This window comes from Rhineura floridana, chromosome 1 (assembly GCF_030035675.1).
Source record: "Rhineura floridana isolate rRhiFlo1 chromosome 1, rRhiFlo1.hap2, whole genome shotgun sequence".
Lineage (NCBI taxonomy): Eukaryota > Metazoa > Chordata > Lepidosauria > Squamata > Rhineuridae > Rhineura > Rhineura floridana.
Window position 1 is genome coordinate 36423676 of NC_084480.1, and position 26080 is coordinate 36449755.

The 26080-nt window shown below is 43.0% G+C and overlaps 1 protein-coding gene across 1 annotated transcript in view; it reads right to left on the reverse strand.

Annotated features, from left to right (window-relative positions):
- The window catches only part of ANKRD55 (ankyrin repeat domain 55), a 59226-nt gene extending 36086 nt beyond the window's left edge, over positions 1 to 23140 (reverse strand). The window contains exons 1-3 of the mRNA XM_061608547.1: positions 23101 to 23140; positions 2228 to 2350; positions 1519 to 1649 (exon numbers count right to left, since the gene is read on the reverse strand). Coding sequence (XP_061464531.1) covers positions 1519 to 1649; positions 2228 to 2350; positions 23101 to 23140 — 294 coding nt within the window. The remainder of the gene's footprint in view (positions 1 to 1518; positions 1650 to 2227; positions 2351 to 23100) is intronic.
- Positions 23141 to 26080: the final 2940 nt, after the last annotated feature.

Genomic DNA, 26080 nt, shown 5'->3' on the forward strand with positions numbered 1-26080 from the left:
CCTAGTGTGCTCCATAATCTTAAACATTAATTGCACATATTTAACAGTCTTCACTAACAATAAGACACCTCCTTTCAGTTCTGCTATTCCCCCCACCCGAGTTAATACACACCCAGTCATTTTGCAATCCCATGGAGAGCTCTCAAGACCATTTTTAACATTTTGCACACACCAGCAGCCTCATAGGGGTGCATTTTTTTAACAAAAGAGGAGAAAATACATATAAAAAGTTACACACAAGAAGTATTACAAATCATGGACAATGAAATATTAAGGCTTGGGACAGAGAGGTGCTGGTGCTGATGCAAACTGAAAATAAGAGATAACAGACGATAATAAGGCTTGTTAATTTAAGGTGAACTCACATTAAATGCAGGAGCTGCAGTAGGTCTTTATCCTGTTGAGTATGCCTAGTTCTTAAAATGTACACTCTCCCCCCCACTGTAGATCCTACCTCACCGCAATTTGCTCCAAAGGATTGGGGGACCCTTCAGAACTGTGGGGTTGGGGGTGCAGGGAGGTTGTCCCCTCTGTTGTCTGGCAGCAACTTTCCAGGGTCTCACACAAAGGCCTTTCACACCATCTGCTATCTGATACTTTTAACTGGAGAGGCCAGAAATTGAACTTTGGGCCTTCTACATTCAAAGCATGTGCTCTACAGTATGTCTATTTACCTTAAAAAGAATTACAAATGGTGAGAATAGGAGGAAGTTCATAAAGTCACAGATGCTAGCTAATCAGTGCTGTGGACAGTGCTAGTTTTCCCCTGCACTCGACCTTGGAGAGAGAAAATGATTCATTTGAACTGAACATGATTGTGTTTCCAGGGCAACCCTACTACTCAAATATTTATTTCTGTATTTCAACAGTTTATGTGCTGCTTTATTACAATAGTCTCTAAGTATTGTACAAGAAACTCAGTTAATACAATGAAGATGAAATCAGTTGTAAAAGTATAACATCAAAAATGACTTAAAATGCCTGCTGAAATAAAACAAGTCTTCAGTAAATACTGGTAGTAGGTCAATAGGGAGGGGTCCTGGATGATCTCAGCTAGAAAAGAGTTCCACTATTGATTTAAGGTTACACCTGTGTTCTGTATACATCCTGAGAAATCTACCAAGATTTATTTATTTATTAGATTTATATCCCGCCCTCCCCCCAGTAGGAGGAACTATTTCTCTAAAAATTCAGGATTTTTCAACAGTGGAAGGAAAAATACTAACATATACCTAATTGAGAGATGCCTTACATAATCTTGGGCAAAGGAAATGTTTACTTCAAAACATGATGTGCGTGTTTTTAAAAATCCCTAGTGGAATTGCTGCATGTTTAACAAATGAGTTGTTAATGACGCCTCATTTAAACTGTCAGCCCCTGTCAGCAGCCCCTTTTGTCAATGCAACTTTTGCCATTATGAATCATTTGCTATAATAGTAACACAGTGCTACTGCTTCCACGTTATTATTTTGTTGATTCCTCCTAAAGATTATATGTAAGAGAAGGAAAGCTCTATACCAGGTAGGTTGCAAGAGATAAACTGGTGCGCCCACAGGCATCTTGAGTGTTGATATTGGCTCCCATCTTCAGCAGCAATTTCACTGTATCAAGTTGGCGCCCTGAGATGGCATGCATTAAGGGAGTACAACCTTGGAAAGGGAAAAAAAAAGTATTTAGTTTGTTCAAGACACTGCTGATACAGTGTGGTATGATCTTAGGGCATTGAATTATGACCTGGGAGATCAGGGTTCAAATCCTTGAAAGTTCGGACTAAAACCTGAAGTGGATTCCACTGCCCTCTTGACATGTAACTACCAGTTGCCACTGCTGAAAGTGGCTCTCCAGGGTTTCAGGCAGAAGTCTTTCCCAGGCCTATGTAGAGATGCTGGGGACTGAACTCTGGATCTTCTGCATACAAAGAAAGTGCTCTACCTCTGAGCCTCAGCCTTCCTGCTTGTTATTGGCTGCATTGGGGAAGCATTAGCTATATAGGAGTTGTGTAAAATGATTGTGCACAGCTACGTGCAGTGGTTTTGTGGACAGCAAGGAAGAAAAATATGCTTTAAAGAATAAATCACTGCCCCTTTTTCTTCCAGTTATAAAGAAGGAAGTCATATCCAGCTCTAGCTCTGATACCATGACGGTGAAACTGATGCTAAAACCAGCAAAATAACAGGAATTAGTTACAACTTGTGGCAACTGAAAACAAGAGAAAGAACCAGTTTACCATCGCTATCACAACATTCTAATATTGAGGGATCTTCACGGATGACAGCAGTCAGAGTGTTGATATCCCCATTAGCTGCTGCTTGATATACCAGAGTCAGGTCGATTTCGTCTGTAGAATCACCTGTGGAGATAAAAGTAGCATAAACGTGAAGGATTCTAGGGGAGGGGATAATAAAAAGGTTAACAAGGTTAAATTAAGTCCTCATATTCAAGATAACTACACAGAAGAAGAAAAAATCTACAAGGTTATTTCATAATGTAGTAGCAAATTGGACAAATAAAATGCCTGCAACCATTTTGCTGTCATGTTCCAAATATCTTTTTCTTTTTAATGTTCCAAATATCTTTGATGTGCTTTTGGATGACTGAAGCAGCAGATCATCATCTAGTCTGGTGAATCTTTTGTATCTTCTCCCATATGAATCCTCTTACATTTTTAGATTATCCAGTGAAACTCTGTTCTGATAACCCTATCTAAGGAGAGCTGGTGTGCCCACTGATGACTAGGAAGGGCCTTTTCTGTTGTGACGACTTTGGTGTAGAATGCTTACCTTGTGAGTGGTACCTGGCTTGACCTCTCCTTTACTTCAGAAAACCAGTGGAGACCTTTTTCCCCCTAGAGCTTTTGGAATCTGAGAGTTCAATATATTTATAATACTGTTTTCATTATTTTGTCTCATTATTTTAGTGTTGCTAAATATATTTTGATGTGCTTTAAATTTTAAAAATATGTTATACATTTGTAAAAGTTTATTTTGTTGGTAGCCATCAGAGTGGCATCCTTGCAAAAAGGATGGGTCGGCTCCAGAAGGTGGTGTTTGGGGAACACTGCTCTGCCCTGTAGATTATCCAGTATGGGGTTCCAAGGGGTTAGTTTTGTCCCCCATGCTGTTTAACATCTACATGAAACCGTTGGGTGCAGTCATCTGGAGTTTTGGAGTGCGTTGCCATCAGTACGCTGATAACACACAGCTCTATTTCTCCTCATCCTCTTCAGGTGAGGCTGTCAATGTGCTGAATCGGTGCATGGCTGTGACAATGGACTGCATGAGGGCTAATAAACTGAGGCTCACTCCAGACAAGACTGAGATGCTGCTAGTGGGTGGTTCATCTGACTGGATAGTGGATTGTGATGCGTCCTTCCCTGGCTCTCCCTGTCAGGTTCCTACCTGCTCGTGGTTACTGCCTGCCTCTAGGCACCACCAGGGACTCCACCAGTCCGGACCGCACTCTCTTATGGTTTACCTATCCCCGCTCTAGCACAGATCTCAACAGATCCCCCTGCTAGGCAACCACCAGTAACGTCCCAATACTAGTATTCCCAGAGACTCTGAATACTGGTATTGTTATTCTCTTCACCGCTGCCACCATTTGTTACAGTTCCCCTTCAGCCTTGGTCATTACCTTACCCTCCCTTCTGGTCTGTGAAACCCCAGCCAAGGATCAGGCCTTTGGTAAACCAAATTAAGTATTTATTACAGATAACAAAGCTAACAAGATTAACAAGATTTCTTCTTAAGGCACATAAGCATATGGTTTTACTCAATACTAATCTGAACTCCACCCCCCTCCTTCTTCACTCTCTCCTGGCAAACAACTCTCTCAAACCCCACCAAGCAATCCACTCTTTCTCTTCTCCCCCCCTATTCCACTCTCACTCTTCCTTTTATACATTCAGCCATTTTAAACACTGAGCCAATCATCTCGCATTCTACTGCCCATTCACTCCCCCTCTTTCACTCCACTTACCATGTATCTTCTAAAACAACAACACTTACCATATATACATTAATATAGGAACATCACATGGATGTCCAACCTGTCCTGGATGGGGCTGCACTCCCCAGAAAGAGTAGGTTCGTAGCTTGAAGGTTCTCCTAGAACCATCTCTGTCTGAGGCTCAGGTAGCCTCGGTGGCAGGGAGTGCCTTCTATCAACTCCGGTTGGTGGTCCAGCTATGCCCCTATCTGGACAGGGATAACCTGGCTTCAGTTGTCCATACTCTGGCAAGCTCCAAGTTAGATGACTGCAATGCGCTCTACATGGGGCTGCCTTTGAAGACGGTTCAGAAACTGCAGCTTGTGCAAAATGCAACGGCCAGATTGGTAACAGAGACCAGACGGTTTGAACATATAAAACCGATTCTGGCCCACTTGCATTGGCTGCCTGTATGTTTCAGAGCCTGATTCAAGGTGCTGGCTTTAACCTATAAAGCTTTACACAGTTTGGGACCACAATACCTGATGGAATGCCTCTCCCGACATGAACCCGCCCATACACTACGCTCAACATCAAAGGTCCTCTGCTGGGTGTCTACTGTGAGGGAAGCTGGGAGTCTGGCAACAAGAGAGAGGGCCTTCTCAGTGGTGGCCCCCAAATTATGGAATGATTTGGTTGATGAGGTGCACCTGGCACCAACACTGTTATCTTTTTGGCGCCAGATAAAGACTTTCTTCTTCTCCCAGGCATTTTTAACAGCATTTGAATAGCATGTTTTTAACTTGTCTAGGGGTTTTTATGGGTTTTAATCTGGTATGGTTTTAAATGTGTATACTTGTTTTTAATGTTTTTAATTGTTGTAGACTGCCCAGAGAGCTTCAGCTATGAGGCGGTATATAAATTCAATCAATCAATCAATCAATCAATCAAAATGCACATGCATACCTATTTAGAGGTCATAGAATCATAGGGCTGGAAGGGTCCTATAAGGCCATCGAGTCCAACCCCCTGCTCTGTGCAGGAATACAAATTAAAGCATATCCAACAGGTGGCTGTTCAGCTGCCCCTTGAATGGCTCCAGTGTTGAAGAGCCCACCACCTCCCTACTTAAGGTGGTTAAGCTCTTGAGGATTGGCAGTACGGTGCTACAGTTATGGTACTGAAAGCTACTTATATCCTTGCATGCCATGCTGCAATCACTGTTGGCAACAACTGGCCCGATCTGTTTCTCGGTCATGCACCTCCCAAGTGAAGATTTGAACTCCGATTGTTAGACAGTTTTTATGATGACCTGCACAACCTATAGTTGAACCAATTCAGTTAGTAGGTGCAAAATTGTATTGGGCTCCCTCTCACGCTTGGCTGCCTGCTCTCAGAATGGATGCTCATGGCTGGGGTCAGGCAGGCATAATTGGGCACCTGCAGAGGCCCACACCCCATTAGCTGTCCCACTGACAATCCAGGGCCTGATGGTTCTCCTCCTTGCTGTCGCTGCCTGTTCACCATTCCTCTCTGAGTTTGCAGTGAGAGGAGTAGAGAGGAGCAGCAACCGTGGCATATCTTCTTTCCTCTCTTCCTGGGTGGTGTTGCCAGTTGGAATCAGAGCAAGCAACTGATCAGTAACCACAGCAATGAGGAAAATGAGGCAGGCTCACAGAGGAGAGCCCACTAAGAGCATCTTGTGCAAGAACCTTCTAAAACCTGGAACAAGCATTGTGTATGCTCTTGCAAAATCTCAACCACTGTGGAGCCTGACTAATTTTTTCCTTTACAGAAATAATCTCCTGGCTTTGTCTGCTTTACTATATGGCCTACAGTTATTCTCTTAAGAATCCCGTTTCCCAGAATGTTGGCTAGCCAAGCAGGTCCAGCCTATCAAGCTAGTAATATATTTTAAAACATACTGTCCTATGCTGTAAGTCTGTGATTTCTTCTTGCGCTGCTTCATTGGCCTGTGTGGGAGAGAAGCGTAACAGCCTATGGTTTAGTCTGTCTGTGATTTCTACCTGTGAGAAATCCCCCAAATGCTGTAATGCCTGCAGAGGAGAAACACACAGTAAGATGGCTCATGCAGCTTTAATGCCTTTGAGATATCAGTGACAACATTTATGCCAATCCCCTCCCTCCGCTCACATCGATGTGCATGATTACAGCCCCAGCAACAACAGTTGAGTAGATGACATGCTTTTCTTCTGGTAAGTAAAAAGGTATCTTAGCAACTGATTGTCCTTTGCCTCAGATAAAACTATTTATATGCGCTGTGGCCTTTGGTCAATACTCAAGAGACCACATGCCCTGCACTGCTGATATTTAGAGTAGGGTATAACATTAACATCCATATTTATAAGCCCTATTCAGAACTTCTCCACGTTTAGGATAAGCATGGGGAGAACATGGAAGTAGAACCATGCTGTTGGCTCCATCCCTTGACATATGCCTGTGTAGCACAACATCTGCAAAAGGGTGCCTTCTCTTGAGCAGCTACATGCCTGTAGGAGCTCCATGTGATAGGGACCTCTGTATAACTGGAGATCCCCATTATGTGGAGTGCACTGTCATGTGGAGCGATACACTTAAAGGTAAGCCTTTGCAGATGAACTGAACTTGTGGCATGGGGCACATATGACATCAGGGGCAGAGCTAGCAGCACAGTCTTGCTCTCTTCCTAGACATCAAGAAGGTATGAATAGGCTTATAGATGGTAGTTTGAAGTTGGAGAAAAAAGGAAGTGGGATGATTGAAAAAGGGCAATGCATGCTACGAGAAGAATTATATCATTGCATGTAGCTTTTGCCAGTGATTTGCTTGTTGATTTCACCATAAGAGGTTCCATACAGAAGAGTCAAACCATTATCAAACTGAACACAATGCCTTGTCTCTTCAGATCGGGGACTGAAAAAATTGCACATGGTTCTCTTCCATACATTCATCATCCATGGTCCCCTCCCCCTTAATAATGCATGTACTTTCTTTTAGCTCCTGGTACTCAAAGTGGGAGACTGAAGAAGTGTTGTTGTTATGTGCCTTCAAGTTGATTTCGACTTATGGTGACCCTATGAATCAGCGACCTCCAATAGCATCTGTTATAAACCATCCTGTTCAGATCTTGTAAGTTCAGGTCTGTGGCTTCCTTTATGGAATCAATCCATCTCTTGTTTGGCCTTCCTCTTTTTCTACTCCCTTCTGTTTTTCCCAGCATTATTGTCTTTTCTAGTGAATCGTGCCTTCCCATTATGGGTCCAAAGTATGATAACCTCAGTTTCATCATTTTAGCTTCTAGTGATAGTTCTGGTTTAATTTGTTCTAACACCCAATTATTAGTCTTTTTTGCAGTACATGGTATGAGCAAAGCGCTCCTCCAACACCACATTTCAAAGGAATTGATTTTTCTCGTATCCTCTTTTTTCACTGTCCAACTTTCACATCCATATATAGAGATCGGGAATACCATGGTCTGAATGATCCTGACTTAGTGTACAGTGATACATCTTTGCATTTGAGGACCTTTTCTAGTTCAATCATAGCTGCCCTCCCCAGTCCTAGCCTTCTTCTGATTTCTTGACTATTGTCTCCATTTTGGTTAATGACTGTGCCAAAGTATTGATAATCCTTGACAAGTTCAATGTCCTCATTGTCAACTTTAAAGTTACATAAATCTTCTGTTGTCATTACTTTAGTCTTCTTGACGTTCAGCTTTAGTCTTGCTTTTGTGCTTTCCTCCTTAACTTTCATCAGCATTTGTTTCAAATTGTTACTAGTTTCTGCTAGTAGTATGGTATCATTTGCATATCTTAAATGACTGATATTTCTCCCACAAATTTTCACACCTCCTTCATCTTGGTCCAATCCTGCTTTCCATATGATATATTCTGCATATAGATTAAAAAATAGGGTGATAAAATACACCCGTCTCACACCCTTTCCGATTGGGAACAAATCTGTCCTTACAGTAGCCTCTTGTGCAGAGTATAGGTTGTGCATCAGGACAATCAGATGCTGTGGCACCCCCATTTCTTTTAAAGCATTCCATAGTTTTTCATGATCTACACAATCAAGGGCTTTGCTGTAATCTATAAAGCACAGGAATATTTTCTTCCGAAATTCCTTGGTGTGTTCTATTATCCAGCGTATGTTTGCAATATGATCTCTTGTACCTCTTCTCTTTCTAAATCCAGGTTGGCCATCTGGCATTTCTCCCTCCATATTTGGTAATTGCCTTTGTTGTAGAATCTTGAGCATTACTTTACTTGCATGGGATATTAAGGCAATCGTTCGATACTTACTGCATTCCCTGCGATCCCCTTTCTTTGGAATTGGGATGTATATTGAATGCTTTCAGTCTGTGGGCCATGGTTTTCTTTTCCATATTTGCTGACAATTTTTTGTCATAAGAACATAAGAACATAAGAACATAAGAAGAGCCTGCTGGATCAGGCCAGTGGCCCATCTAGTCCAGCATCCTGTTCTCACAGTGGCCAACCAGGTGCCTGGGGGAAGCCCGCAAGCAGGACCCGACTGCAAGAACACTCTCCCCTCCTGAGGCTTCCGGCAACTGGTTTTCAGAAGCATGCTGCCTCGGACTAGGGTGGCACAGCACAGCCATCACGGCTAGTAGCCATTGATAGCCCTGTCCTCCATGAATTTGTCTAATCTTCTTTTAAAGCCGTCCAAGCTGGTGGCCGTTACTGCATCTTGTGGGAGCAAATTCCATAGTTTAACTATGCGCTGAGTAAAGAAGTACTTCCTTTTGTCTGTCCTGAATCTTCCAACATTCAGCTTCTTTGAATGTCCACGAGTTCTAGTATTATGAGAGAGGGTGAAGAACTTTTCTCTATCCACTTTCTCAATGCCATGCATAATTTTATAAACTTCTATCATGTCTCCTCTGACCCGCCTTTTCTCTAAACTAAAAAGCCCCAAATGCTGCAACCTTTCCTCGTAAGGGAGTCGCTCCATCCCCTTGATCATTCTGGTTGCCCTCTTCTGAACCTTTTCCAACTCTATAATATCCTTTTTGAGATGAGGCAACCAGAACTGTACACAGTATTCCAAATGCGGCCGCACCATAGATTTATACAACGGCATTATGATATCGGCTGTTTTATTTTCAATACCTTTCCTAATTATCCCTAGCATGGAATTTGCCTTTTTCACAGCTGCCGCACACTGGGTCGACATTTTCATCGTGCTGTCCACTACAACCCCGAGGTCTCTCTCCTGGTCTGTCACCGCCAGTTCAGACCTCATGAGCGTATATGTGAAATTCAGATTTTTTTGCTCCAATATGCATAATTTTACACTTGTTTATATTGAATTGCATTTGCCATTTTTCCACCCATTCACTCAGTTTGGAGAGGTCTTTTTGGAGCTCTTCGCAATCCCTTTTTGTTTTAACAACCCTGAACAATTTAGTGTCGTCAGCAAACTTGGCCACTTCACTGCTCACTCCTAATTCTAGGTCATTAATGAACAAGTTGAAAAGTACAGGTCCCAATACCGATCCTTGAGGGACTCCACTTTCTACAGCCCTTCATTGGGAGAACTGTCCATTTATTCCTACTCTCTGCTTTCTGCTTCTTAACCAATTCCTTATCCACAAGAGGACCTCTCCTCTTATTACATGACTGCTAAGCTTCCTCAGAAGTCTTTGGTGAGGTACCTTGTCAAACGCTTTTTGAAAGTCTAAGTACACTATGTCCACTGGATCACCTCTATCTATATGCTTGTTGACACTCTCAAAGAATTCTAATAGGTTACTGAGACAGGACTTTCCCTTGCAGAAGCCATGCTGGCTCTGCTTCAGCAAGGCTTGTTCTTCTATGTGCTTAGTTAATCTAGCTTTAATAATACTTTCTACCAGTTTTCCAGGGACAGAAGTTAAGCTAACTGGCCTGTAATTTCCGGGATCCCCTCTGGATCCCTTTTTGAAGATTGGCGTTACATTTCCCACTTTCCAGTCCTCAGGCATGGAGGAGGACCCGAGGGACAAGTTACATATTTTAGTTAGCAGATCAGCAATTTCACATTTGAGTTCTTTGAGAGCTCTCGGGTGGATGCCATCCGGGCCCGGTGATTTGTCAGTTTTTATATTGTCCATTAAGCTTAGAACTTCCTCTCTCGTTACCACTATTTGTCTCAGTTCCTCAGAATCCCTTCCTGCAAATGTTAGTTCAGGTTCAGGGATCTGCCCTATATCTTCCACTGTGAAGACAGATGCAAAGAATTCATTTAGCTTCTCTGCAATCTCCTTATCATTCTTTAGTACACCTTTGACTCCCTTATCATCCAAGGGTCCAATCACCTCCCTAGATGGTCTCCTGCTTTGAATGTATTGATAGAATTTTTTGTTGTTGGTTTTTATGTTCTTAGCAATGTGCTCCTCAAATTCATTTTTAGCATCCCTTATTGTCTTCTTGCATTTCTTTTGCCAGAGTTTGTGTTCTTTTTTATTTTCTTCATTCGGACAAGACTTCCATTTTCTGAAGGAAGACTTTTTGCCTCTAAGAGCTTCCTTGACTTTGCTCGTTAACCATGCTGGCATCTTCTTGGCCCTGGCGGTACCTTTTCTGATCTGCGGTATGCACTCCAGTTGAGCTTCTAATATAGTGTTTTTAAACAACTTCCAAGCATTTTCGAGTGATGTGACCCTCTGGATTTTGTTTTTCAGCTTTCTTTTTACCAATCCCCTCATTTTTGTGAAGTTTCCTCTTTTGAAGTCAAATGTGACCGTGTTGGATTTTCTTGGCAATCGGCCATTTACATGTATGTTTAATTTAATAGCACTGTGGTCACTGCTCCCAATCGGTTCAACAACACTTACATCTTGCACCAGGTCCCGGTCCCCACTGAGGATTAAGTCCAGGGTTGCCGTCCCTCTGGTCGGTTCCATGACCAACTGGTCTAGGGAATATTCATTTAGAATATCTAGAAACTTTGCTTCTTTGTCATGACTGGAACACATATGCAGCCAGTCTATGTCCGGGTAGTTGAAGTCACCCATTACTACCACATTTCCTAGTTTGGATGCTTTCCAAACGCAAATGCATGCCAGGTTATCCCCCAACGGCTCTGTTGGGGTGTCTGTAGGTGGAGCAAGGTCTGCTTCGGCGGAAGAACTGTCTGTGGGAACTGGCAGACTGTCACCTATACCCTTTCCCTCATTGTCCTCGAAAGTATCATCTACCTCTGATTCCTCCCTCTGCTCTATCTGGGGAAGCTGGGGCTTGACTGACTCCCCTCCCTGATCCTCCTGAGAGAGCTGGGGCTAAACAGATGATTTGTTTCTTCCAAGTATTTTAAGAGCAGCTTTCACCTCACATTTTAAAATATTTGGTTCTTTGTCATACAGTTCCTCCGTGAATGAATCTGTCATCCTGGCATCTCTTTTATAGAGTTCTTCAGTGTATTGCTTCCATCTTCCTTTTATTTTATCTTGGTCAGTCAGTGTATTCCCCTGTTGATTATCTAAACTCTTGGTTTAAATTTCCCTTTAATCTCTCTCATCTTTTGGAATAGGGCTCTTGTTCTACATTTTTTGTTGTCCTCTTCTATTTCTTTACAATAACTGTTGTAATAGTTTTCTTTGTCCCTATGTACTAGTTGCTGTATTATTGCATTTAGGATTCTGACTGAGTTTCTGTCTGCTTTTGCTTTTGTTTTCCTTCTCTCTTTAACCAGTTTAAGAGTTTCTTCAGTCATCCATTGAGGTCTTTCTCTCTTTTTAAGTAGAGGTATTGTCTTTTTGCATTCTTCCCTGATAATGTCTCTGACTTCAATCCATAGCTGTGCAGTGTACAGATCTTTATTACGATCGAAGATCAGCAATACAAATACAATACAATCAGCTGGATATTGGAATAGCAGTAAAATGCAAAATAACAGCAAGGGCTGATTAAAAAGTAGTCCAGGAATGTTATAAAAGAATCAGGGTGGAAGGGAGTCAGGCTGGTTCGCAGCGCATAGTTCCTTTCTGCGAACCATAGCGGCTACACAGAATGAGGCGACCTTTGCAGTAATCCGAGGATCCTGATCCGCCAATAAACGTCGCAGAAACTCAGCCTCAGAACTAGGATAGAGATTAGCTAAAATTGGGAAAATAAACTTGTGGCGAAGGTTAGAATAGAAAGGGCAACACACATGACACACCGACTCCACCTCCTCAGCACCACAGGGGCAGGTTCGTTCAGAATGTGGGACACCCTTATACCTGCCCTCCAACAGAGCTGAAGGAAGAACATTGAATCATGCCAGGGTAAATGCTCTCCTAAATTTCGGGGTAGATAGATTCGAAATATAGGAGGCAGGGACAAAGGGTTTCATATTAATGTGGCTTAAGAAGTAGACAGCAGCCAAGCACTGGTTGTTCTGGAGTTCAATGTCTCTAAGGCGTTGATTGATTGTTGTTTTGGCCCTCGTATACCCTAGGGCCCCTATCGCTGGCAGCGAGAAGCCAAGAGATTCTAATTTGTTGGACAGCGTCTGCTTCCATTGAGACTGGAAGGGATCTTCTAGAGTTAAAGGGGCCAATCCTGTGGGTATGAATAGTAACTTCAGCCAATAGCTGAATCTGAGCATCCAAACTCGGGTCTTGATTAAAAGGGCACCCAGTTCCAAACGTAGTGCCACATTAGGGACACAGCACGGGACACCCATTACCGACCTCAGAAAGTTGGATTGAACCACCTCCAGCAATGTATAATTGCCCCCGCTACAAATTTGGGTCCCGTAAAGTAGTTGCGCAAGAGCCTTGGCATTAAACACCTGGACAGCTGCAGAAACATATGAGCCGCCCCTTGTATAGAAAAAGGCAAGCAAAGCCTTTACCGTTTTCTGGGCGGTCTCAACCGACCTTACGAGATGTGCCTTCCAGGATCTCGAGGACTGGAATACTATACCAAGGTAGCTAAAGGCATCAACTTGGACAATAGAATGATTGTCAATTTGCCATCTGTACTTATGCCTCTTCCTGGAGAAAACTAAGACCTTGCATTTTGCATAGTTGATTTTTCATCAGTACAGAAGGCTGCAAGTTCTCTTAATGAGCGGCACAATCCAATCGGCATTTGAGAAAGTAAAACAATATCAGCGTACAATAAGCATGAGATATGTCTCCTCATAAGTGCAGGGGGATGAGAATTTACTGTCTCTAGGCGTTTAACCAATGGATTAATATAAAAATTAAATAAAGAGGGGGCCAAGACACATCCTTGTTTTACACCCTTAAAAGATGCAATCGGTGCAGACAGATGTCCAGCCCGATTGCATCTTACCCTTATCTGGGTCCTTTTGTGCAAACATCGAATTAAGCAAAGTAAACGTCTATCGATGTTTGTGTCCCTTAGTTTCACCCACAGCCTCTCGCGAGATATTACATCAAAAGCTGATTTGAGATCTATAAAAGCAGTAAAAAGAGCCCCTCCCTTGCATAAAGAGCATTTTTCGGCCAAATGCTGAAGGACAAGGCCGTGGTCCATGGTGGAGCGCCCAAGTCTGAATCCGGCCTGTTCGTAGGCCAAGATGTTTTCACCATCCCTCCAAGATGTTAGCTTCTCTAGAAGATGGCTTGCATAAAGTTTACTAATGATACTAAGAAGGCTTATGGGTCTATAATTTGAAGGATCCATCCTCTTGCCCTACTTATAGATGGGTATCACAATGGCCACTCTCCAATCTTCTGGGATGGAGATTGATTGATCTATTACAGTAAACAAGGCCGCCAAAATGGGAGCCCACCAGTCCAGGTGCGTTTTAAGAAGTTCTGGGGAAATATTATCTACACCGGGTGCCTTGCCCATTTTCAGTTTGCTAATAAGTGCTGCAGTCTCACAAATGGAGACTGGTGGCCATTGGGGTAATGTATTAACGTCTTCCCACTCAGGACTATCACATTTATCACTTTTGGCGAATATACTAGCGAAGTATAATTCCCATGTGCCAGCTGATATATGATATTCGATACTCGGCAGAACGGGCTGGCACCCCCCTGCAACCAGCTTCCAAAACTTTCCAGAGTCTTTTGAACGAGAGGCTTCTATTAAGTTGTGCCAAACTTCTTTTTGATGTAGCTTTTTCTTTTATTAAAATTTTTAATTGTCTTTTAGTATCTAAATATTCAGTGGGGAGTACTGATAATTCAGAGGCTCTATACCTTTTATAAATGGACGTGAGGGTTTTCTTCAATGCTATGCAGTCCTGGTCAAACCAGGGCTTTGACGCCCGCTCTAGAGAGCCTGGTCTCCATTGGTTTTTAAGGATTAAGGAGTTACTTATAAATTTCACCATCTCCTGATACCATAAACAGACAGATGATGAAGCAGAGGCAAATAAAAGCTTATTCCTAATGCCTAGAGCTTCAGCAGAATATAGGGATTTAGCTAATTTGTTAGCAATAGCAGGGGACCATCTGATACGGGTGGCTCTTCTCTCCGCCGCTAGGTTATATAAAGGTTCTCGGTCCAATAGTAACTTTTTATGACCCGGTTTAAGTGTAAAGATCAAAGGGAGATGATCACTTTCCTCCCTGACACCAACTTTGCACCTGGAGACGTATTTCAACAAATTGGGGGAGATCACAATATAATCAATGGTGGACACTCCATGGCAAGAAATGTAAGTAAATTCGCCGTGCCAATCTCCCGCCACGCCTCCATTTAGAATAACCAGGTCAAGGGCATGGACCATCTGTAAGAAGCAGAGGCCAGCAAAATTACAGCCTTTGTCCTTAGATTGCCTACTAGGGCAGAAAAAGGGCTGTTCCACTATTGGAGGGACTAGATGGAAGTGTTCATATAATGCTGCATTGTTAGCGCCTGACCTTGCATTGAAGTCCCCTGCCAGAATAACAAAGGCTTGGGGATACTTGGCCATAAGCTTGGTGACATAATCCTGTAATTTTGACCATTGCTCTCTTATCAGTTGTTTTCTAGATGCAGGAGGGAGGTAAATGTTGATCGCCAAAAAAGAATCATCTTGTATATTCAACAGTAAGGCGGTTGCTATATCCTCTAGCCCCTCTAGGCTCAACGCCGTTGCGCCCAATCTGGTAGAAATCAGGGTCGCTAGACCACCTTTTGGCCGGCCACCTCCAGTGCTTAAGACTGCCTCTAGAGAATAACTTACAAAACCACTTAAGTACAATTCCTCTATGAGCCAGGTCTCTTGGAGCATTATAATATGATGCTGATTGAGAAACGTGAAAAATGTGGGGTTGGAGCTCTTGTTGGACCAACCTGCCACGTTCCAGGACACTAAAGATAGCAAAGCATCTGTCTGAAGTACATTATGTCAATTTAAGTGATACCTTACATTACCTGTAGCAGAGATGTTATCTACAGAGCGGCCAGGAGAAGTTATCAAAAGTCTTGATTGCACAGGATTACTCAACTGCTTACTGCCAAGTATTGTAATGTTGATGAGTTCCATTTCTTGCTTGACAATTTCTAACTTGACTATTCCCTAGACCAGTTGGTCATGGAACCGACCAGAGGGACGGCAACCCTGGACTTAATCCTCAGTGGGGACCGGGACCTGGTGCGAGATGTAAGTGTTGTTGAACCGATTGGGAGCAGTGACCACAGTGCTATTAAATTAAACATACATGTAACTGGCCAATTGCCAAGAAAATCCAACACGGTCACATTTGACTTCAAAAGAGGAAACTTCACAAAAATGAGGGGATTGGTAAAAAGAAAGCTGAAAAACAAAGTCCAGAGGGTCACATCACTCGAAAATGCTTGGAAGTTGTTTAAAAACACTATATTAGAAGCTCAACTGGAGTGCATACCGCAGATCAGAAAAGGTACCGCCAGGGCCAAGAAGATGCCAGCATGGTTAATGAGCAAAGTCAAGGAAGCTCTTAGAGGCAAAAAGTCTTCCTTCAGAAAATGGAAGTCTTGTCCGAATGAACAAAATAAAAAAGAACACAAACTCTGGCAAAAGAAATGCAAGAAGACAATAAGGGATGCTAAAAAAGAATTTGAGGAGCACATTGCTAAGAACATAAAAACCAACAACAAAAAATTCTATCAATACATTCAAAGCAGGAGACCATCTAGGGAGGCGATTGGACCCTTGGATGATAAGGGAGTCAAAGGTGTACTAAAGAATGATAAGGAGATTGCAGAGAAGCTAAATGAATTCTTTGCATCTGTCTTCACAGTGGAAGATATAGGGCAGATCCCTGAACCTGAACTAACATTTGCAGGAAGGGATTCTGAGGAACTGAGACAAATAGTGGTAACGAGAGAGGAAGTTCTAGGCTTAATGGACAGTATAAAAACTGACAAATCACCAGGCCCGGATGGCATCCACCCGAGAGTTCTCATGTAAATGAAGCAGAGCCAGCATGGCTTCTGCAAGGGAAAGTCCTGTCTCAGTAACCTATTAGAATTCTTTGAGAGTGTCAACAAGCATATAGATAGAGGTGATCCAGTGGACATAGTGTACTTAGACTTTCAAAAAGCGTTTGACAAGGTATCTCACCAAAGACTTCTGAGGAAGCTTAGCAGTCATGGAATAAGAGGAGAGGTCCTCTTGTGGATAACGAATTGGTTAAGAAGCAGAAAGCAGAGAGTAGGAATAAACGGACAGTTCTCCCAATGGAGGGCTGTAGAAAGTGGAGTCCCTCAAGGATCGGTATTGGGACCTCTACTTTTCAACTTGTTCATTAATGACCTAGAATTAGGAGTGAGCAGTGAAGTGGCCAAGTTTGCTGATGACACTAAATTGTTCAGGGTTGTTAAAACAAAAAGGGATTGCGAAGAGCTCCAAAAAGACCTCTCCAAACTGAGTGAATGGGCAGAAAAATGGCAAATGCAATTCAATATAAACAAGTGTAAAATTATGCATATTGGAGCAAAAAATCTGAATTTCACATATACGCTCATGGGGTCTGAACTGGCGGTGACCGACCAGGAGAGAGACCTCGGGGTTGTAGTGGACAGCACGATGAAAATGTCGACCCAGTGTGCGGCAGCTGTGAAAAAGGCAAATTCCATGCTAGCGATAATTAGGAAAGGTATTGAAAATAAAACAGCCGATATCATAATGCCGTTGTATAAATCTATGGTGCGGCCGCATTTGGAATACTGTGTACAGTTCTGGTTGCCTCATCTCAAAAAGGATATTATAGAGTTGGAAAAGGTTCAGAAGAGGGCAACCAGAATGATCAAGGGGATGGAGCGACTCCCTTACGAGGAAAGGTTGCAGCATTTGGGGCTTTTTAGTTTAGAGAAAAGGCGGGTCAGAGGAGACATGATAGAAGTGTATAAAATTATGCATGGCATTGAGAAAGTGGATAGAGAAAAGTTCTTCTCCCTCTCTCATAATACTAGAACTCGTGGACATTCAAAGAAGCTGAATGTTGGAAGATTCAGGACAGACAAAAGGAAGTACTTCTTTACTCAGTGCATAGTTAAACTATGGAATTTGCTCCCACAAGATGCAGTAATGGCCACCAGCTTGGATGGCTTTAAAAGAAGATTAGACAAATTCATGGAGGACAGGGCTATCAATGGCTACTAGCCGTGATGGCTGTGCTCTGCCACCCTAGTCAGAGGCAGCATGCTTCTGAAAACCAGTTGCTGGAAGCCTCAGGGGGGGAGAGTGTTCTTGCACTCGGGTCCTGCTTGCGGGCTTCCCCCAGGCACCTGGTTGGCCACTGTGAGAACAGGATGCTGGACTAGATGGGCCACTGGCCTGATCCAGCAGGCTCTTCTTATGTTCTTAACTTTCCCTGGTTCATGCTTCTCACATTCCATGTTCTTATTGTTTACATCGTACAACTCCAGACTCTCCTTTCACATCCATGCACATTAGCCTCTGGGCTTCCATTCGGCTTTGACCCAGTGGCGTCATTAGTCACAGCGCTACTCGTACTTGTCCATTGTTCTTCCTCAGTAGCTTGTTGAGTGCCATCTGATCTGGGGGTCTCATTTTGAATAGCTTGTCTAGCCTCTTGGTCTAGACTCCTGACGACATTGTTCTCAGCTTCTTCAACACTCTCAAACCCCCTAGAGGAGCTGAGGAAATGAGACGGTTTTATTTCAAGTCAAGCCAGATTCAGTTAGGTCAACTGAAAAGAAGTGGGATCATTTTAGGCCCACCTTATAAGAAGTGGAATGACATCCTACCCAGGGCCGGCTCCAGGCATGAGGGGGCCCTTGGGCATCAGCTTGCCCTGGCCCCCTGGTGTGTGTGCGTGCGCGCGGCTCTCCCGTGCCCCCCTACCTGTCTAGTCTTTACCATTGCCCTTAATGAAGATGGCAGCCGCCGTTTCCCTAAGGGGAATGAAGCCTCCGCCGCCATCTTTGTTGATAGCACACGTGCGTGCTACGCGCACACATCTCTGCCATCAACTAAGATGGCGGCAGCGGCTTCAGTACCTTAGGGAAGCTGTGGCCGCCATCTTCATTAAGGGCAATGCTAAAAAGCCGGCTGACAGGTAAGTAGGTTAGGCGTGGGGGGGCACGGATCATGGAAGGGTAGTGGAGGGCCCCTCAGGGGCTCCTGCAGCTCCGGGGCCCTTGGGCCAGTGCCCAACCTGACCACCCTTTAGAATCGGCACTGATCCTACCTCACTTTCCAACACTTCATAGAAATGATAGCAGATAAATATACTGAGAAGTCAGTCATCTATACTTGGATTGATTCCGGGAAAGGGTAAATGGCTGCCATATAGAACAGTCACGGAAAATAATACTCAAGAATGAATGTGGGCATATAGGGATGAACTACATAGGCTGATATACAGTAGCTATTTGCTGGCCTTGACCAGAGCTTGGAAAAGTTACTTTTTTGAACTACAACTCCCATCAGCCCAATCCAGTGGCCATGTTGGCTGGGGCTGATGGGAGTTGTAGTTCAAAAAAGTAACTTTTCCAAGCTCTGGCCTTGACACAGGAGAGATCTAGTACAGGATGCTTTCCAGTGCTTTGGCCAAACAATGGGAAAGATCTCCAAATTCTGTTGATTATGCATCAATTAATGCTTTCTTAGGCCATGTTTTCATGAACGTTCCTGCTGTTTGTTGGGCATCTCAGTTACATGTACATAATTAGCTAGCATCATGAGAAACTGGAGAGACCGTTCCCTGAACGTATGCTTTGCCATTAGGGGCATGTTGGGGCTTTCAAGGCATTCATTGTGGAGGAAGCCACATTGGTCTTCTATGTACATTTTAACACTTCCTTCTGTCTGTAGAATTCAGAAATGCCAAATCTAAACAGGAATTTGTTGCTAGTCACTGCTGCTAGGTGCTACCATTTGATGCTACCATTTGATTTTCTGTTCATACATTTGTAAATGCTGCTCACATACCACAATTCCAGCCAATGCAAGAGTTCTGAAAAAAATCAGGGCTCCTGTAGAAAGGTAATGATGGGCAGGCAGGAGAATGATTTGTAATTCATTCGCTCATGAATCCTTGTTCTTTTAAATAGGCACTGTGGTTCTGTGCAGCAATACTAATAGCTCTCTTGATCAAAGCATGGCCATATAAGAAATAACAATCAAGCCTGTTAGACTTATAAGAAAACTCTCCCCACATAATATTCACTTTCAGGCATTATAGGAATTTATGGAGGGAAAAGGGTGCAGGATCAGATGTATGCAATGTCTATGCAGAGAGTGGCACAGTCAGGTATGAAGGGTCCCTGGGCATGATGCCTTCCAATGGCATCCCTGCATGCTGGTCACACTCTCTTTCTCTCGTTCTCTGCTCTAGCTAGGGCTAGACAAAGCTTTCAGTTATGGTTTCTCTCAGTTTCTTAAGTTAGGTTCTTCACATTTCCACATCAGCTTGTGATTTTTTTAAAAAAAAGGTCCTCAAGAAAATGTATCAGCATGTTAGAGTGAATATCCTAATATACATATTTTTGTATGCAGTTTACATTTTTGCAAAGCAATTTCCCCTAATATAATGCATTTTGGTATGTTATTTTCACGAATGTATTCATTTTCATGCCCACTTTACTCACACAGATGCATTTTTGTACACACCACTTGGTTGGAGAATTGCATTGCAAACTTCAGAGAAGTGCAAATTTTGAAGAATGGGCTGCGTTTTGGTTTACATATTGTTTTGGAAAGCACGAATTAGGTAGGTTTGCCTAATTGTTTAAATGCCAACTGAATCAAATTTGTCTCCCCCACCTCCATCTCTAGCTCTAGCTGTTCCATTCTCTTCTAGCCTCCCTGCTCTGGCTGCTCTTCTCCTTCCCTTCTTGCTCTCACACTTCAAAGAAAAAGTGCGATGGCTGGGCTGCTCTTTCCCCTCCTTCCAGTGTTGCTCCTGTCCCCACTTGTTTCTTTAAAAATATGTTGGCCATCTGTGCACCTGGGCCACTCTCCATCTCTCTGCAGCCACCACCACTGTCCACTTGCTTACCCCTTTTGCTGGGTGATGCATAGTTCAAAGCAAAGCTCCAGCTGTACACCATTTTTATTTCCCCAGAATGTCTCTACGACCTTCCCACCATGCTGTGGGTCCAGAGGCATTCTTGGGGAAATGAAGATTGCAGGTGGCCAGATAATGGCCAGTGCAGTACTTGCTGCTGGCGCCTTTAGTTGCCCAGCTTTCACTTGGCTCAGACCTCATTTGAGGGAGGGCTGAACTGTGGGGCTGTGGACTTTGGTCCTATGCTCGGTACCTAACAGTGTCACTGCACATAGAGCTGGCGTTAGCACCCAACTGCTGTTTAGCCCCAACATCCTGGCAGGGCCCACCACTGATCCCTGCCTTGGACCTTCCTTTTCTGGTGTTTCGAGAGGGGTGCCATTAAAGTTTCCCACAATGCACTGCAGTGATACTGCATCAGGGGTGCACCACAGCATTGTAGGGAATTGACATGGTGGCTCCAAACTGACTGCCATCATTGTTTCTTCTTTCCTCTGCTGCCCACCCACCATCAGGTAAATCCACTAGGACTCAAGGGGGAGGGGAACCTCCGGCAAGGGAGTGGACCCACCAGAGAATACTATGATGAGGGATCCCTCCCACCTGGTGCTGGCCCTGCCACTCCCACTCCCACTCATTCATACTAATGTCTGAAAAGAGCCCCATGGTTTCAGGACTCTGGATTTTACGAAGAAAGGCTTACACAGTACAGATAGCTGCAGCAAAAGAACCTACTTACACCTTGCTATGAGCATACAGAGGTACTATGCACATAATTCTCCCCCCTCCCTTTTCCCTCTAGGCATTCACATAACATCTGAAAAGGGCTGGAAGCCTTCTGTGAAGGGGGGAGCATACAAACTGCGTACTGTACAGATCACCACATGTTATTACTTTACACACACTGATATTGGTGCATGATAAACATCTGATATTCAAGTCCTGGGCAGCCAAGCCCTGTTGAAATAAATGCTGGGGACAGCGGGGACAATGATTGAGGTCAGTGAAGGACAGTGGGAAGCGTTGTTCCCTGTTGTTTGCCTTTGTCTATGAATACAAAAAATCTAGGACACAAATACAAAGAGCAGAGATACACAGGCAAAAGCATTTACAAATGCTAGTCCTCATCTGCAACCCTGCAGAGGTGTAGGGATTTATAAAAAAAAGAGATTGGTTCGTTCATAAAATGAGAGATGCAGAGCTACCTGCAAATTATACCTACCTTTTAAATATGTAGGAGCTCAGTGAGGCACAGCATGCCTTCTGTACATTCTCAGAGGCACTTGCCAGGATCCACAGTTCTCCCCCACCCACTGTGACATACATGTCAAGCTCTGTTGATTGGATGGCTTTAGAAACAGAGATTATACAAATTCATGAAGGATAGGACAGTCAATGGCTATTAGCCTTATTAGCTGAGAGTCTCATTCCAAAACAATTAGACTATATTAGACTATTAGATGCTCCTTATTCCAAGACTATTAGACTTATTAGATGCTGGGGGCAAAGGAGTCTCCATCCTTCCCTGATTGTGAGCTTTCCCTGGCTGTGAGCCTAGCTGCTGCTGGAGACAACAGACTCCAGGTAGACTAGGTAGACTTCTGGTCTGATACAGCAATTCTTATGCACACTGTGTCTCCATTCATATCCATGACGTGGGCAGACACACACGCTCAAAGGAAACCTTTCGTGGTGCTGCTCACTTCATCAAATTAAATGGAGAAGCCTTTGTTGGCTGAGGAGCTGCAAGTGCCTGTCTCAATGACCACATTTGCAAGAGATCATTGGGTTAGAGAGGCCATCCTTTTTATTATTATGAGTAGTACAGAGGCTTAGCACAGTAAACTGGTCTACAGATATAACAGTAATGCTGTTTTGATATGGCGAAGAAATTGAGCAGACAGTATGATTGTGCCTTTTCCTGAAGCCATCGAGCCAAGATGCTTTGATTTGGGCTTGACTCTGCTTTCTTAGCAGCTATGTACAACTTGTAGTTGCAAACACAAGACTAGAGAGGAAAATTAGCATCTTGTTTTATGGCTCTAGCTATTTGTTGCAACTCCAATGCCTAAGGTGATTTCAGAGTTGAAACCTACTGCTTTGGTGGGTGCAGAAGTCACATAAAAGTTATAGAAATTTTGGAACTGAGCATTTAGAATAGAAAATCATAAAGCAAGTTAACTGAAAATCCAATAAATAAAATCCAACCATCACACTACAGAGCAAGTGATTTAATTTCCATAATAACCTTTCCTGGAGAAAATTCACCTTTGCTTTAGGTATGTGTAACTAGGCATTTGTAATATGTCAATATCCATGCAGTCAATTTAAGGATTGATTCAAAGATAATAGCTTCTCCAGCTACTGAATTTTTAATCACTTACACTTGTAATTTCATAATCATTTCTTTAAACCAGGAAGCCTAATTTGTTTGGAGTGATTTCTCTAAACTAGCTATTATAGGTAGAAATCTCCCATCAAAGGGAGGAAAACACAAAATATAGTCAGTTTTTCCAGCAGAACTTACCTCTTTTTTTTGCCTATTTCCATATTGTAGCAGATTTAAATGGTTGCCTTTAAAACAAACTGAAGAAAGATCCCCTCTTTAAAATCAACATGTGGAGATACCCAAATCTGACAATTTGAGATGAAATTCATGTGGTCCAAGAATTCCCATGTTCTGTCTGATGTTCATGAGAATGTAACTGAAGAAGTATATGACCATGAATGAATATTAGCATTAACAGCAAGCTGCTTACCTTTCTGTTGATCAAACACTGATGAAGGACTAAAATCCATTGTTGTCTATTGCATTTCCCCCCTAGGCTTCTGTAATCACTGGACCAATAGTCTATATATTACACCGGTAAACAACACATGCAATGATTGCTAGCACCAGTCTTCCTGTCTGAATTAAATTTGCTTTACAGCTGTAGCTTATCATAAAGGCAAATACGCCCAAGTCACATAACAAGAACAGTATCTTCCATTTGTAAAAGACCCCGTTGAAAATGAGAATTGGAAATAACCTAACGTATCTTCATTTCATTGGGAAAATAAACCATCTTCTGCTCCTGTGTCTGAGAAGGGCACTGCTGATAAATGCAGCATCGGCTACAAGAATGCTGTGCTTAAACTGAAATCTCCGCGGATGAATGAGAATCCACAGTGCCAGACCGAGCATGTGCAAAGCTTCCACTGCTGTTTGGATGCTGATGTTCTCATTACAAATGTGAAACAGCATGTGCTGTGGCAAAAAGAGTCAATGATCTCTCTTTCTGTCTCTGAATATTGCAAGGGTATGCTCTGTGGCACATTAATAACAAAAAGTCTACTCCAACCACCTACCAACCTAGATCACTACTTGGGTGCTGTATATGACATTTGCCCCACAATTTTATGTGTATTTCCTTGGAAGCAGGGCTTTTGTTTTCAATGGGATTTGCCCCTATTTAAGTGTAATTAGGATTACAGCCTTTATATACTATATTATTTAATATACATGATTTCATGGTTGTCAAGCTCTGTTGATTGCTCCAGATACAAAGTCCTTGTCACATATGTGTGTATGCTAGAAGCATTTAATGCAGTGGATGGAATCCCATTGGTGTCTTTGTGCTCACAAAAGAGCTTTTCATCCTCCAGATGTCTCTATTAACGCAAGAAGAGGGGAGGGAATTTTTGCTGTTGCCTTCTTCCTGCTGAAGTCCTCAGTGTCCACCCCCCAAAAGCAGCTCCAGATATTTGGGGCCTACACAGAACAGAGTGGAAAGTGGCATGGAAAGCTGCAGTGGGAAGGAGGAATTGGCAAAAATCAGCTCCCCTCCTCTTCTGTTAGCAGAGGTGTCTGCTGGATCAAAAGCAGAGCTTGGAAAAGTTACTTTTTTTGAACTACAGCTCCCATCAGCCCAATCCAGTGGCCATGCTGGCTGGGGCTGATGGGAGTTGTAGTTCAAAAAAGTAACTTTTCCAAGCTCTGATCAAAAGCCCTTCCGTGAGCATAAGAGCAACAATTGGATTCCACCCAAATTTTTACATTTGGAAAAGTTTAGATTCTAAGGATGTTTCTAGACGGCCTTTTCTTTTAAAATTATGCACGCTAAATCACTGCATCCAAGCCACAGGGGCAAAGGAAATTCTCACCCTGATCACTGTCAGTCCAAACAAGTATAGCAGTGATGAGAACATGAGTATAACCCTGCTGGATCAGGCCAAAAGCCCATCTAGTCCAACTTTCTGTTCTTACAGTGGCCAGGCAGATACTTATGGGAAGCACACAACAGGACCAGATCAGGATGGGTACCTGATCAGCATGAGTGAACAATGATTGGCCAGTGGTGCAGCTAAATTACTCAATCAGAGTAATTTTAGACCCTGCATGATATTAAGCCCCTTCCTTTAGATCGGGGGGGGGTAGGGAACCTTTTTTTAGCACAAGGGCCACATTCACTTCTGAGCAACTTTCTAGAGACCGCTTGAAGGTGGTGGGTGAGGCCAGAGGCAAAAAAGAGGAATGAATGTGAATGCCACTTATCCCTATTAGTTCCATCTTCCATCTTCAATAGTCCTGTTAAGTCCAGTAATTTCAGTGTCCAATCTTCCATTATCAGTATTCCATAATAATCTTGCTGTCGTAGCCATAGTCATATAATAAGAGTCTGATGGGAATTTCCTCTATCCCAAATATTTTCTTGCCATCCATTCTGAATAAGTTGCTGAAATACTGTTGTAAAGTCATATCTCTGTTCTTCTTTTTTACAAAATGCACTGGCTCATCTCTTGAGAGTTTTTCCATTGTCACATGGCTGCAGTTAATTCCATAGATTTTCTCTATATCAAGCTCCATCACGTCATTCCAGTCCAAAAGATTATCCAAGCCATTGATAACTTTATCTCTAATATCTTCATTAATTTCTTCAGAGATAACGTTAAATTCCAAACAGTAGATTTTATTTCTAAAATCCATAAACTCCAGATCTTTTTCCAATTCCACATTTGTTCCAATCTCCAGGGCTTGTATCTTCCCTTTATTTTTTCTTTTCTCATCTCTGATCTCATTCTCCTCTCTCACAGGATCCCCTATTTCTTTAAGCTCCTGCGTCATTTTGCTCATCCCTACTTTGGATGGCCAAAGTGAAGTGCACAATTGTGAAGTGCACAATTAACATTTCTCCCCACATATACTGTCATTCCATGATTTACAACTGCTTCTCTGTTTCTGACATGTTAGAGCAAAAAGCCAACCAACAAGTTTGCCACTCTGATTTAGAAAAGATAAGAACTCTGAGTGTGTGCATTTTCACATTTTAAACTCATTTAAATCAAAGCACCGTCATGTAGGAATTCATTGGCATTTGCTTCTGCTGACTTGATGCCAAAGATGTTTAGCTGAGAATAGGCACAACTTGTAGAAAAGGATCCCATATTTTTTAAATAAAAAACTGGCTCAGATCCCTTGGTGCCTAGGCTCAGCTTGTGGGCTTCCCATGGGCATCTGGTTGGACACTGTGAGAACAGGATGCTGGACTAGATGGGCCACTGGCTTGATCCAGCAGAGCTCTTCTTATGATATTATGACTGCCCTCTAAAAGTAATAAGCTCTTCAACAGGAGGAGGAGGAGGAGGAGAAGAGAAAGGATGCTGATGCCAGGCCTGTTTGCCAATGCCCCATTTTTCTGCAGTTCTCTGGGTGTCTTATTCCGGGATCGCCTTACCCTTTATATACCCAGTAGATCACTG